The sequence below is a fragment of the Astyanax mexicanus genome, chromosome 14 (assembly GCF_023375975.1).
Source record: "Astyanax mexicanus isolate ESR-SI-001 chromosome 14, AstMex3_surface, whole genome shotgun sequence".
NCBI lineage: Eukaryota > Metazoa > Chordata > Actinopteri > Characiformes > Acestrorhamphidae > Astyanax > Astyanax mexicanus.
In genome coordinates this window covers 1,802,377-1,817,927 of record NC_064421.1, presented here as the reverse complement: position 1 = coordinate 1,817,927, position 15,551 = coordinate 1,802,377, and the positions used below count along the sequence as shown (strand labels likewise).

Below are 15,551 nucleotides of genomic sequence, written 5' to 3'. Positions count from 1 at the left end.
TGGCTGTCGAGATTGCAGATCTCGTGATCAGGGAGATTGATCTGAAAGTGAATGCAGTAAGATTCTACACAGACAGCAGAGTTGTGTTGGGATACATACACAACAAGACAAGAAGATTTCACGTCTATGTACATAATCGTGTACAACGTATTCGACAGTCTGCACGGCCAGAGCAATGGAGTTATATTCCCACGGAGTTAAACCCTGCAGATCATGGGTCCCGGTCTGTTCCAGCTGCTGAGCTTGCAAACACTAAATGGCTGACTGGTCCGGTCTTCTTAACCAAGCCAACAAGTTCCAAAATCACCACTGAAGATGACACGACATACAACCTTGTAGATCCAGATTCTGATGTTGAGATCTATTCCAAGGTAACAACCCTCACCACACAAATTGAAGGACACAAGCTGGATTCAAAGAGATTTGAACGTTTTTCTAAGTGGAGGTCACTCACCAAAGCTGTGGCCCGCCTCTTGCACATCTTACAATGCTTCTCACACCCATCAAGCAGTCGCACATGTGTTGGTTGGCACATGTGCAAGGATGGCTTGTCAGTTGCTGACATCACCAAAGCAGAGCATGTCATTATAAAATGTGTGCAACAAGAATGCTTTTCAGAAGAGTTGAAATGCATCAAGTCAAACTGTGCTCTTCCCAAAACCAGTCCTCTCTATAAACTTCATCCTGTCATTGACAGTGAAGACCTGCTAAGAATAGGTGGACGCATTGACCGAGCTCAAGTTGAAAGATGGGAAGCTCATCCTCTTATCATCCCAAGCCGCCACCATATAGCAACTCTGCTTGTCCGCCACCATCATGAATGTGTGAAACATCAGGGTAGGCACTTCACTGAAGGTGCAATTCGTGCTAGCGGTCTGTGGATAGTCGGAGGAAAACGTCTCATCAGTAGCTGCATCCACAGGTGTGTCACGTGTCGAAAGCTGCGAGGAAGAATGGCACAACAACAAATGTCTGATCTACCTGCCGAACGCCTGCAAGTAGACCCCCCATTTTCCTATGTAGGACTTGATGTCTTCGGGCCTTGGGAAGTCCTTACACGTCGTACCAGGGGTGGTCAAGCCAGGGACAAAAGGTGGGCAGTATTATTTACATGTATGTCCACACGTGCCATTCATATTGAGGTAATCGAAACCATGACTTCCTCAAGTTTCATAAATGCACTCAGGAGATTTTTCTCCATCAGAGGCCCTGCTAAACAACTTCGATCGGATTGTGGGACCAATTTTATTGGAGCATTCAAGGAACTACAAATGGATTCACAGCGTCCCTGTCCTCATAGTGTTGAAGACTACCTCAGTCAACAAAGATGCACGTGGGTTTTTAACCCACCTCACTCCTCCCACATGGGTGGCACATGGGAGCGCATGATTGGCGTTGCGCGACGAATTCTGGACTCCATGCTCCTCAAGGTTGGACCTTCGAAGCTCTCTCATGAAGTCCTTACCACCTTTATGGCAGAAGTCTGTGCCATTGTAAATGCAAGACCACTAGTGCCTGTATCCACTGACCCAGAATCCCCCTTCATTTTAACCCCTGCTATGTTGCTGACACAGAAAACCAGCACATCCCTTCCTCCTGCTACTGAGTTCACAAAAGGAGATTTGCTCAAAAACCAGTGGAAAAGAGTGCAAGCCTTAGCAGAAACTTTCTGGGCTAGGTGGCGACGTGAATATTTGAGCACTCTTCAGACTCGACAGAAGTGGCAGTCGCTAAAACCCAATCTCAAAGCAGGAGATGTTGTTCTGATGAAGGACTGTCAGGCAAAAAGGAATCAGTGGCCGATGGGGATTATTGTGAAAGCCATACCCAGCAAAGACGGGCTGGTAAGAAAGGTGGAAGTCAAAGTGACGAGGAATAAATCGGTCAAGATATTCTCCAGACCCATTGCGGAGGTGGTCCTGCTTTTAACAGAAGAGGCAGGAAACTCCTACAAGACTCCCTCTTAAGACGTAGACCTCTTCTGCATAGGACTGTAAATGATAGGTGATACTCGAATGCTGCGCAGTAACTCTCTTAGTACAGACTAAGGAGTGTTGTTTTATGTGTTTAGTGGCATGTTAATATGCCAGGCGGGGAGTGTATTGGGTTTAGTATACTGTTTCTTTAAGTTTGCTAGCACCACCTAGTGGTAAGTAGGTGTATATGACCTAGCAGGAAGTAGCAGTCTCAGGAAGTCCTGTTTTGCCTTGTACCTCATGGAATGAGCATCTGCAGAGCAATCCTCCCCATCCTCCCTTAAAATTCACAAATACAGCTTCATCTGTAAGTTTTTGCACTGTTAAAAGTTATATTCATGCATTTTAGTTAGTATTTTCTGTATTAGAGTTCTTGGTTTCTGATGATATGCTTTTCATTGTTAGCTACATACAACTGTGTTAGACATATTTTACAGTGTTGCTCTAGTCCTTACTAGCCTGTATTTTGTGTTCCTTTTTGCAGTTTTACAAAGAAATTACATATTTTCCTACATTAAATCCTGCCAAATACAACAATGTGTCTGTTCCTTGGAGGATGCAAGACTGGAAAATATTGTTATGTTATACTAGCTGTTTAGCTGAAAATACGTTGCCTGCAACAACCTTTAGTGAGGACAGCATAATAGCATAATAATGATTAATATTTTTAATCCTTTTTTTTACTAGGGTATAGTAAGTTCTCCTTTAAGACCTACATACACACTGTATATGTATGATATATGTTATATAGAGTACAGGGATGGATGCTGCGGTGTCCTGAAGTGAGCGCCGCTCTCCCTCCCATCACTTTACATTCCTCACTCAGATTTATTAAGGTGACATTGGCTGTCTGAGCAGTCCTATAAAATCATAATTCATGTATGTTAGTGAAGGACAGCCATGTGCTTCTGTTTAGATTAGATCTGCTTTTTCTGGGCTCTGTATATCTGTGCTGATGTATTGTAATTTACATCATATATTCCTGTATAGGGGACACAACACACTAGATTTTACCATCAGATTAGAGTGTTATTGTTCTATAAAGCAAGTTATAAATTAGACATAGATTAGATTTACACTATCAACACAAATAGTCCAAATGTAGTAAAGGTATTATTTTTGGTGTTTTATATTTATTTAATTTGTTTTACTGCAGGCTGCTACTAAATTATCTCACTGTGTTGGAAATGTGTTGGCACTGAGTTGGCACGGTGTTGGCACTGTGTTGGCGCTGAGTTGGCACTGAGTTGGCACTATGTTGGCACTGTGTTGGGACCTAGGTGGCATTGTGTTGCTGTTGAGTTAGCCCTGAGTTTGCACTGTGTTGGCACTGTGTTGGCACTATGTTGGCGCTGAGTTGGCACTGAGTTGGCACTATGTTGGCACTGTGTTGGGACCTAGGTGGCATTGTGTTGCTGTTGAGTTAGCCCTGAGTTTGCACTGTGTTGGCGCTGAGTTGGAACTGTGTTGGCACTGAGTTGGCACCGTGTTGCTGCTGAGTTGCTACTGTATTGGCACTGTGTTGGAACTGTGTTGACACAGTGTTGACACTATGTTGGAACTGTGTTGGCACTGTATTGGCACTATGTTGCCACTGAGTTGGCACTGAGTTGGCACTGTGTTGGCACGGAGTTGGCACTGAGTTGCCACTATGTTGGCGCTGAGTTGGGACTGGGTGACAACAGACACTAATTGGTTAGTGAAGGGCTGTATCTGCAGGAAATTATGTGTTAATTAAGCGAATTAGTTCATGCCTTTTGTGTTGTGTTTTGAGAGGCGCAAGGTGTACTTTTCCCGTCGTTATGATAGCAAAGACACACTGACACACCATAAATCAAGCTGCATGGTGCACGACTGATGGCTCGCCTGAGTTGGCACGGGCACGGCTGCAGAATTAGCGCTGCTGTTTATTATTCCCCCCAGTGAACAGCAGCAGCTATTCCCCCGTGACTCCGCCCCCCTCCGCCCGCTCATTACGGAGCGCTGCCACTCTGAATATAAGAGGAAGTGGCAGCAGGGGGCGGGGCCTGGGGAATAATTAGGATTTGCCTTGTTAAAATCTCATTGCCCTCAGCTGAGTGTTGGCGTTGGCGGCGGCGGGGGACGCGGATGTCCCCCCCGATAGCGTGGAGACGGGAGCTGCAGCCATATGGAGCAGGAGGACAAACATCCACCCAAAGCTTCTTAACGTTAAGTGTCCGAGGCTTAACAGGGCCACGGCAAGGACACACACACACACACACACACACACGGCAACCTGTAAACAGTGCTGTAGTTACTGCTTATTTAACCTCAGTGACTTTAACCTCTTTATCAGGCCAGCAGAGGAAAAGCTGCTGCAGTTCCACTTTAACTTACAGTTTTAACGTTTTAAAAGAAGAAATCCAGTGTAAAATTGACTTTGGGTGAATTAAAACATGATTAAAAGTACTTTTACCTTTGTTAAATATAGCCCACCTCCGCCCACCTCCCCTCTCCCACAGCTTTCCAGTATCATAAGGCTTTAGAATGAGTGATACAGGGCATATTTTTTATCCCTGCAGATAAATTTCACTTTTTCCACCGTTATCCAGCTCAAAGTAGCTCCACACTTTTCATTGCTAGAATCCGGAGAGACCTGAAATTTAAAACGAGGCATTAATAACTTAAAAAAAAGTGCACAAGACGTTCATTAAAAAACACTTTTTACATGTTTGCATCTTAAATTTAAGTCACAATAAATCACCTGTCAATTACCTGATTACTGATTCCAGACCTGTAGAAGGCACTGATCATCCATCTGTGTGGAAAAGGTTATGAAGTCATTTATTTCTAAAGTTTTGAGACTCCAGAGAACCACAGTGATTCACTATTATTCACTAATGGAGAAAAAACATGGAACACTGGTGAACCTTCCCAGGAGTGACCGGCCGACCGAACAAAATTACTCCAAAAGGGCATGAAGAACTCATCCAGGAGATCCATAAAAAAGAAAAGAATCCAGAACAACTAAAGAACTTAAAGAACTACGGGATCTCACTCGCCTCAGTGAACTAAAATGGAACTATTTTAAATATACTTTAAATAAGTAACATTTAAACATTTAATTTAAACTACGTCATGTATGTAACCCCATATTTTAAATATGCTTACACTAAAATTATAATAAATTTAATTTAGAGTAGAGTATTACAACTGTATCACTATTTATTATACAGCAGGTATATTAGAGTATATGTACTAAGAATCGATGTTAAATATATGTGATCTATATTTACATCAGAGTACAAATATATAAACGCTTCTTGTCTTTTGTGAGTAGCACACTTCTAGTATAGTTACTTTGTTGGGTATAAAAAAACATTATTTTTTAAAAAATAAGTAGAAGTAATTCAATGTATTACTTTCTAAAAAGTTACATTGTTTGATACATTGCTCTTTAAGTGAACTACTGTAATAGCTGTTTTTAACACACATTGCTAAAAATGTACAAAAGTATATTTGGAAAAATACATAAAGTATTTTAGAAGTACTGTATATTGAATGACTTTAAGCTAAAAGTGTACTTCATAGTAGTCTATTTATTTTAAATACACTATATTGTACTTTTTAAAAAGTATGATCAAAGTTTACTTTTTTAAACATTTCAAGAAAGCATAATATTAATGTACTTTTAATATATTTTAGTAAATACAGAAATGTGTTATTATGTTTATAGCATACTTAGACATTTCTCAATATGTACAATTAAGTACAATTAACCCAAAGACCCTGCATCCTCATATGTGGACATTACATTTCTGCTTCTCTACACCATGATATATATATATATATATATATATTTTATGTTGATCCAGGTGTTACAAGGCAACATTACACTTAATTGATTGAAAACAAGGTGGCAGGAATCCCAGTCAAAAGTTTCTACAGCCAGTCCAGGCAGGAACTAGTTTATAAATAAATAAAACAACTAAAAATAAAAACTAGTAAGTAAATAAAAATTAGTTCATTTACTTACTGTAGAAAGCTTAAATTTAGTTTTTGGACTAATAGTGTTATTATCATCTCTTATATATCTATATCTATATCTATATATATATATATATATATATATATATATATATATATATATATATATATATATATATTTATACTCATATATATATATATATATATATATATATATATTTTTTTTTTTTTTACCAGGGAGTTCAGGTCTGTACGGGTTATTTAAGTTTCTTTGTCTTATATTAAAATGTGTTTGCTTATCAAAAACACTAAAAACGCAAAAACAAAAGAAATCATATTATTGTATACATATATTATTTATGTATTATATATATATTCAGCAGTAAATAAGTTGTAAATCATAATTACAACCTCAGATTCACCCCTAACTGTCCTCAAAACCCTCGGTATCATCTTCTCCATATATTAGCTGTGTGTATATTTATATATTTATGGAAGCGTGGGAGTATAGGAGTGATGTGAGGAGCGTTAGAGGTGAGCACTGTAGCAGTACTGTAAATGAGCTCTGTGCCGTATCTCATGGGACGGGCTGAAGGACAGCGCTTTATTCTGGATCTTCTCTCTTCTTTATTTCTGGAAAGCTGAACTCGTATCCCAGAAGGCCGCAGTGCTGCTGCTGCACGGATTTAGCCTTCAGCTGAGGAACAGTGTGAACAGTGAGCGGGTCCAGAGTTCCTCAGAGTGGTACTGTCAGAACCGCTGTAGAACAGAACCAGCAGTGTTATCTACTGGTAATTTCACTCAATACTGCAGCTTTAATTCCACACTGACCTCAGAGCAGCAGTAACTACCGTATTTCACGGACTATAAGGTGCACTTAAAATCCTTTCATTTTCACAAAATTTGACAATACATACATGTATGAATTCTACCAGTCAGACACTCAGCTGCTCCAGGACTTTATCCTTAAACTGTCTCTGTGATTAGCATTAAGAGATTTTAAAAAGATTCGGGGCTACTGGAAAATCATTCGGGACTAAAGCCCCAGAAGCCCAGGCCAGGCAACGCCCCTGGTGTTTACTGTGTTAAAACAAGCTACGTGGGACAAACCGCTAGCTGATAGTACCCTGGGTTACCAGAACATTCAGGGTTCCTCAGTCTAGCGCTACCGGGTGGCATTTACACCCTGTTAGCGCTGCTGTTAGCAGCTAATGCTAATGCTGCTGGACCCAGCCTTAGTGAGTTTTCTTAGTGAGTGAAGTTTCTCCAGGACTAAGGCTGGGAGCATTCAGCATTCAGCTATCAGAGGTATCAGAGTATATTAGACTGTAGTCTGTATGTTTACCAGAGGCGTTGCCTGGATATGTAAAGATCCGGGGCTCAGCCCAGTTAATTTTATATATTTTATATAATTTAATTTTATATAACTACGGTGCACGGCAGTGGACAAATAGGTATTTTATTAAACGCAAGGACACAAAACTCTACTAAAAGTGGCCTAAAAATTCCGGAGGACCACGAGAAAGACAGTAGATAATTCAGCCTGTAATTTTCTTTCTCAGAGGACGTCTGAGAAAAACACGTACATGATCGTTCTGGACAGGAATAAAATCACAGAGGATAAAAACCCCAATAAAAGAGAAAATAAAAGAGAAAATGGAATTACCAAATTACCCCCTGAGAAACTAATCCTGTCCGGATAGGGCAGATATGTCAATATGTGATTTTACTCCACTTTAACTCCAAAACAAAAGGAAGCATTCAAATAAATAAATATATATACTTCTTTCCTTTTTTCGTTTTTATTTTACACAACATAACAACACAGTAGATGTTGTCTTCTTTCTGTACATGGATTTTATCTTCTTTTTCTTTTTTTCTTTTTTTTTAATCCGAGCCTTCAAATAAAGGCAATATCAATGTCACCGAAAAGAAAAACCTTGATTTTTGTTTTTTTTTTATTTAAAAAATATCAATTTAATAACATGTCCCAGTTTTTTTTTTTATTTCTCTCTCTCTCTTTTTATCCAGAGTCTGTAATAGTCGTTTTTTGTTTTTGTTTTTTTTCTGAGCGTCTCTGTAGTAATGCAGGAAATCGTTATTCCCGTGAATAGAAAGGCTTTTTTGTGAAATATCTCTGTTTGCTCTCAGTCTAGCTCACATTCCCTATCGGGCCGAAGCTCGGTTCCGGTTGGTGCTCCTGGCGGGAGAACATAGGAAGGCACCGGTGCGGTTCCCGCGCCAACAGCGCTCCGAGAGTGGTGCTGAGTGGATGCGGTTGCTATGGGGATGGAGGTGGCTGTCAGCAGAGGGTTGAGAGGGAATTCCATCAAGGCGACCTTCATCCTCCTCATCATCTTCCTCATCCTCATCCTCATCCTCATCCTCATCCTCGCACTTTCAGAGAACTTTGATTTAAAAATAAAAAATAACAAAAGACAGAACAGAAAAGACGGTGTTGTGGACAGGAAGGTAGAAATGGTGCAAACACACACACACACACACTCACACACACACACACACACACTCACACACACACACACTCACACACACACACACTCAACACACTCAACACATCCACACGTACGTATTCACATTCACATGCATACAAACACTCAACACACGCTCATACACACTAAAAAAAATGATGCGTAAAATTTACTTTAAAAAAAAGCTTTTTTCAAGTAACTTGCAACTTCCTGCATTTGCTTTTTTTAAGTAAATTTAATTTCAGATAAATTTAAGTAACTTCAACTCAGTTTCAAGACTTAAAATGTTACACAGAGTAAATAAGTGAACTGAACTTCAGTTAATCCTTTCTTTTAGTAAACGTTACTTCATTTATTTTTACTGAATCAATCCTTTCTTTTAGTAAACTTTACTTCATTTATTTTTACTGAATCAATCCTTTCTTTTAGTAAACGTTACTTCATTTATTTTTACTGAATCAATCCTTTCTTTTAGTAAACTTTACTTCATTTATTTTTACTGAATCAATCCTTTCTTTTAGTAAACTTTACTTCATTTATTTTTACTGAATCAATCCTTTCTTTTACTAAACTTTACTTCATTTATTTTTACTGAATCAATCCTTTCTTTTAGTAAACTTTACTTCATTTATTTTTACTGAATCAATCCTTTCTTTTAGTAAACTTTACTTCATTTATTTTTACTGAATCAATCCTTTCTTTTAGTAAACTTTACTTCATTTATTTTTACTGAATCAATCCTTACATTTAAGTCTTGAAATCGAGTTGAATACCTTCAATTTATCTGACATTAAATTTACTTAAAAATTTACTTTTTTTTAAGTAAATTGTACGAGTCAATTTTTTCAGTGCTGTTTACACACTATACACTCAACACACACACATACACACATAGGCTTCATTCACATGGCAGGTAATTGTGGCCTTACTTCAAAAACGTGACATTGAAATCCGATCTAGGTCATATCCCATTTTTCCAAGTCAGACTCCGCCTCTTTTTGAACCTCTTTAGCCGAGTAGCATTACAGCGCTAACGCTCGGAGGAAAGCGCAGCGACTCGGTTCTGATACATCGGCTCACAGATGCAGCCTTGTGCTGATCCACATCACCCTAGGAGTGATGAGGGGAAAGAGAGAGCGCCATCTACTGTACTGTACCCACCCAGAGAGAGAGCAAGACCAATTGTACTCTCTCGGGGCTCCGGCAGCTGATGGCAAGCTGCAAGACCGGGATTCGTACAACAGTATTTTCTTTTCAGGGGATTCTGGTCTGCATAAATATGTATCGTCAAATTTGACCAGCATATACATATACAATATAAAACAGAATTTATATATTTGACCAGATTTGATTTAAAATAAAAAACTAATCAAATAGTCAAAATAATCTAAATATTCAAAATATTCAAATTTTGAATAATTTTTGTCTTAATTGATATATTAAAATAAATAGGAATGTTTATTTTGTATGACAATCAAGGTGTAAAAGTAAAGTAAATATGATTAATGTGAAATAAATTGAATACTTTAGCAAATTATGATGTATAATATTTGTTTAAAAAAGTTTTAAAGTAAAAGTACATATTCAATTTTTCTGATTCACAGCTAATTTTGTCTTGAAATTCATGTTTTTAACTTAAAGTTTAAGAATTTACGTCAAACAAAATGGAAAAAGAAGGTGTGAGCAGACAGGAAAATGCAGAACAGCGTTGAGTGAAGGTTTCAGCAGCGTAAAAATAATATAACGTGTGTTAAAGCGGTGTTCCTAATGATAAATTGTACAAACATTGCTACAGATCAAAGGAAAATGTAGCATCAAAGCGATTTAAATTGAAAAAAACCTGGGCGTGGTCTGAATATCATATCCTGGAGTGAATTCTCAGTAATAAGCTCAGCTGATGTTTGGAAAGATTAAAGCGAAACTTAACGTGAAGCACGGATCTGTCATGCAATGCGTCTCACTTACAAAGTGAACACGAACCGTTCAGACTTAATGTCAGATATAATTCACATAAAAAATATTGTTTGAACAGATAAAATTATGTATTAGATTTGGTTAAAAAAATTGAATTTGGGACACTTTTAGCCGCCGTGTGAACGTAGCCTAAAGCACTGCCTGTGAGAAGCTCGGGGAGGCCTAACTTTTTTTTTTTTTTTTACTAAATGTTTCGTATTATTCAGCAATTGAGCACATTTCCTTGGCTTGGTGGTTTTATAACGTTTTAATACAGAATTTTGACTGTTATTTATATTTCTGATATGGTTATGAACAGTTATTATACAGTATTTGTTGTCTGTGGTGTAGCTACACCAGGCTACAGTACTTTACAGTGTTCTGCCCTTTGTGCTCAGCTTGAATGCAGTGAACTGATCAGTAACAGATGCTGTAAAAACTGTATATCATTTACAAAACCAGAACAGTTTATTATAGTGTGATTAGAGCTGGACAATATATTGATATTTTCTTAAAATTTCTTATCATATCAAAAGCATAAGCATAAGCATATCAGTGCTTAAAGAACCCTGACCCAACTGTTTATATCATTACAGAGATATTAATTCAATAAATCAACGAAATGTGTTAACTGATCAGCGGTGCACAGTGGTGTTTGCATTGGACATATACTAGGTCTTGTCTCTCTAGGAGTAAAGCAGCATAAAGTTATCCAAAAGCAGTGTGTAAGACTGGTGGAGGAGGAGAACATGATGCCAAGATGCATGAAATTAAAACTGTGATTAAAAACCAAGCAGGGTTATTTCACCAAATATTGATTATTTCTGAACTCTTAAAACTTTATGAACATGAACTTGTTGATGTGATTACAATTATATTCTGTTATATTCTATAATTATAAGTCAGCTTCACCTAAATGTCCTCTTTACTTATCTTTAGGTGAATACAATCGATTTCTGCTTATATAATTCCTTAATTGTTTCCCAACTTTTATCTGCAGTTTTGATACAATAAGTCGGTAAGATAAGAGAATTTACCACAATATGGTAAAATAAATCTATATATTGCCCAGCTCTATTTGTATTACATTACATATAACATATGTATTAAATGAAATATTTTAGATTTTTAGTTATTATCAAATTTCTCTTTAATATTCACTGTTAATGAAAACCATCATATGGAACTCTATGAAACTATGAAGTGTATGTTGCAAAATACTGTCTCTACATATAGGAGAAAAAAGAAATGATGTTGCTGTGCTTTTGTCCTTAATATTAGTATTATTAATAGTAGTATTATTACAAATGAGCCCTTACAAAGAATAACCATATATCAATTTATATCAATTATCTCTTTTGGGATAAATCTGTTATTTTCTTTATTATTGCAGAAATATCTGTCGTTCATTTTAAAATAAATCATAATTTTACCAAGAATGCAAAAAAGGATGAAGGTTGAAATGGTTATTATTTGTATTTTTGTTTCCACTGATTAAATATAATCTGTTTTAATTTTTTTTTATTTTTAATCTTCTGTATTTTTGCTTAAGTTAGTAAGTTAGGCGTCCCCGAAGCTCCGTCCAGCCCTCGTGATTCAGCACACAGGCACGAATTAATCACTACTGTCTCACTACATTCACACTGTGCTCTCTAGGATCCACTCTGAACTGGAACACATGGCTTTGCTACCATCTATATCCGAGTTTTCTGTTTGCGCTAGCATGCCGTTCATGGACAGACTCCGCTTGGACCACATGTTCCCGAACTTGTGCGCCTGCCCGATGAAGCAGTGGTGCTTGGACAGGTCCTCGTTCAGGGAGTACCGCCGCTTGGCGCGCACCCCCTCCACCGGCAGTGTCATGTACTTGGTCGCGGAGGGTCTGGGGTGCGCCCTCCGCAGGATGGGAGTGTCTTTAAAGCGTGAGGGGAGCGTGGGGGCGGGGATTAGCGGCTGCTGCAGCGCGGTGGAGTTGTTCCGGTTGGTGTTTTGAGTCTCGGGATTGGTCAGAGCGTCCGGCTTGGCCTCGGCCGGCTTGGGCGCCGGTTTGCGCTTTGGCTTGAGCGACCCGGACGAGCCCGGAGTCGTCCAGCTCGGGCTGACCACGGACGTGGACGTGGTGGAACAGTCTGGGAGGGAGGTCTCCGAGGAGTGGGTGAGGGAATCCGGAGGGGGCGGCGCCACCTTCTGGACGCTTTTCTCGCCTCCTTCCAACGCCAGAGCGCCCTCTTTGGACGCGGATGGCGTGACGCTGCAGCCCTGCGACTGAGCCCCGTTGGTTTGCGAGTGCATGCTGGTGACGGCCGATCCTTTGCCGCGGTCGCCGCCGTTGCACACCTTGTACCGGATCATGAGGATGATGATGAAGACGAGGACTGACGCCACGATGATGCCGCCGATGATGATGATCATGGTGCCGCCCAGGAACTGCGACTGCATGAAGTGGCAGCGCAGGTACTCGGACTCGGTGGTGAACTGGACGCAGCCCACCACCCGGGTGGCGGTCAGGGACGTGATGCCGTCGTCGTAGATCGCCAGAACGCACAGGTCGTACTGCGTCCCGGCAGCCAGGTTATTCACCAGGAAGTTTTTGCTTGTGGGCGGGATCATTCTGCAGAGATAAGAACAAGAACAGAAACAGAAAGCAGATTAGAGAACAGATCCACCCTAGTGAAAAAAGTAGATTAAAGAATTATTACTAATCATTATTATGCTATAGTGCACTAAAGTGTTCTTGTAGCCACATTATTAATCAGTACTTTATTTAACATTATATTCTATAATTTACTTATATTTATATATAAGTGTTATAAGTACAGAGCATTAAAATACATTTTAACTGTTATATTAATGTAATACCTAAATATATATATATATATGTATTTAAAAATATATAAAAATATATATAACTGTCTAAAGTCAGTGTTTTCTCAACTCTTCCTCTTCACTACTTTACTTTAACTGATGCTCTCAAACACTTTATTAAGAGACAAGAAATTCAAGTAATTAACTCTTGATGAGTTCAGCACAGCTGTTAACTGAAAGCCTGAATTCCCGGAGACTCTACCTCATAAAACTGACTGAGAAAATTATACCAAGATGTGCAAAACTGATCATCTAAGCAAGGGGTGCTACTTTAAGAATCTATAATATAGTATTTTAATATTTTAAATCATAACCCTTAAAAGTTCTTAGATAGATTAAATCTGTAATCTGGTAGATACGTATAATTATGTAAAGTAAAAACAGTGCACTTGTGTACTGTACCTTCGGCACCATAAGACGCTTTAGATTATAAGGTTCTTTATGCACCACTAGTAAGGAGCAGTGGTGTCACCATGTTTTCCATCTTATTCAGCTAATTTAAGATAAGTAAACCAAAAAATAAAATAAAATTTGCTTTTAAAGTTAATCGAGTGCTGGATGTTAATCTACACAGATTTCTCTACTGAAAACTGTTTATTTGGGTGATTAAAGTGCTTTAGTTTATTTAAAGTAATCTTAGATTTTCAGATTTCCACTAAGGCTAGCTGCAGGTTAGCGGGTAATGCTAATACTGCTCCAGCCTTATTGCTGGAGAAACTTCACTGAATCTCCTGTATAACTCCGTACTACAGCAGAGTGGCTTTACTGCTTCTTAATACCTGACTGATAGAATTCATACAAAAGGAGCACCGGAATGCAAGGCGCACTGATGATTTTTGGGGAAAAATAAAGGAATTTTTATCCTTTAAGTAACTGCAGTGACAATACTAAAACGATATATTGTGCACTCTTAGTTGCACTATTATATCATTGTGTGTCTAACGGTGTGGCCAAAAGAAATGCTTCATTCCTTAAAAAGCAATTACAGCCCAGTCAGAGATCCAGTGCCAACTCTAATGCATCTCGCATTCTGCCAGCCCTCCAGTGGGCGTCCCCTCGGAGAGATGTTCCAGCCGGTCATGCTCTGTAAGTTCCTCGCTGTCAGGCTTTGGGAAGTTTGTTTTAACTCAAATGAAAAAATGCTGCCAACACATAAATCATGCTTTTAAAACGCCAGGAGAAAAAGGAGAAAACACTGTCACCAGATGCCCATCAGTGAACACCATTAAGCACTGAGTTACCACCCGGCTGCTGGATGAGAACTATAAATAATACAACACCAAATAAATATAAAAAAGCTGCTATCAGACAAAATATATCAGAAAATCACAGCGTTTCTTACATTTAACTTCAGTTATATCTGATATTCGATTGCAGACGGTCCAAACTAGGGCTGCAACTAATGACCAGTGTTGGGCACGTTACTTTGAAAAAGTAATTAGTTATAGTTCCTAGTTACTTCTCCAAAAAAGTAACTGAGTTACTAAATTATGTAATTACTACTATTATTAGAAAAATAACAAACGAAAATAAACCCAAAATGTTGACAAAAATATAATCTAACGAATTAAAAAAAATAAGAAAACGAAAAACTCCACACGGCCAAAGAAAATTACTAAGACTTGTAATACTGAAAAAAAAACCCCGGAAAATCCAAATACGCTTCTGGGGATAAAAATTAAACAAACCAAACTACACTCAAAGGAAAAATGTATATATAAACAAAACAAAAGAATGGACAAAAACAACAATCCATTAAAAAACGAATTTAAAACAATCACAGGCTTTCTGCGCAGAATAATAAAAGTTTGGGTTAGTCTCAGTTTCAAAGCGCAGCGCAGGGCGCAGAGTGATCAATCTCGCAAAGCTTTTTTCCGCCGCCAAGATAGAAACACGCCAGAAATTTACCTGAACACACATCATTTCCAGACCACCACATCCATCAGCGTATATATATTTCAAAAGTCCATTGCTGTGTTAAGGACTGTTGACGTGGTGTAAGATGGCAACGCGCCGCGCTACACACCTTGCGGGGTGTATGATAGGGCCCTTTGTCTGTATGCGTGAAGTTAAAAAAAAGTTTATTGAGCTGCTAAAGTAACGTGCAGTAACGGGGTGTCGGAAATGGTAACGGGGTTATAGTTACAGTCAGAGTAATTAGTTAGATTACTCCTTACTGAAAAAAAGTAACGGCGTTAGTAACGCTGTTTATTTCAACGCCGTTACTCCCAACACTGCTAATGACTCAGTGATGATTTTAGTAGTCGACTAATCTGTAGATTATTTTTACGAATATTCGATTAATCACGACTATTTTTGT

At 38.6% G+C, this 15,551-nt stretch overlaps 1 protein-coding gene across 2 annotated transcripts in view; it reads right to left on the bottom strand.

Moving 5' to 3' along the window:
- Positions 1-7,596: 7,596 nt before the first annotated feature.
- lrfn5a (leucine rich repeat and fibronectin type III domain containing 5a) overlaps positions 7,597-15,551 on the bottom strand; it is a 130,619-nt gene continuing 122,664 nt past the window's right edge. The window contains exons 3-4 of one of the 2 annotated variants that reach the window (XM_022673323.2): positions 12,058-12,977; positions 7,597-8,332 (exon numbers count right to left, since the gene is read on the bottom strand). In XM_022673323.2, the coding sequence (XP_022529044.2) occupies positions 8,325-8,332; positions 12,058-12,977 (928 nt within the window). In that variant the 3' untranslated portion in view covers positions 7,597-8,324. Of the gene's footprint in view, positions 8,333-10,896; positions 12,978-15,551 lie in introns of those variants that run through there. The other variant, XM_022673322.2, reaches the window with a different exon arrangement.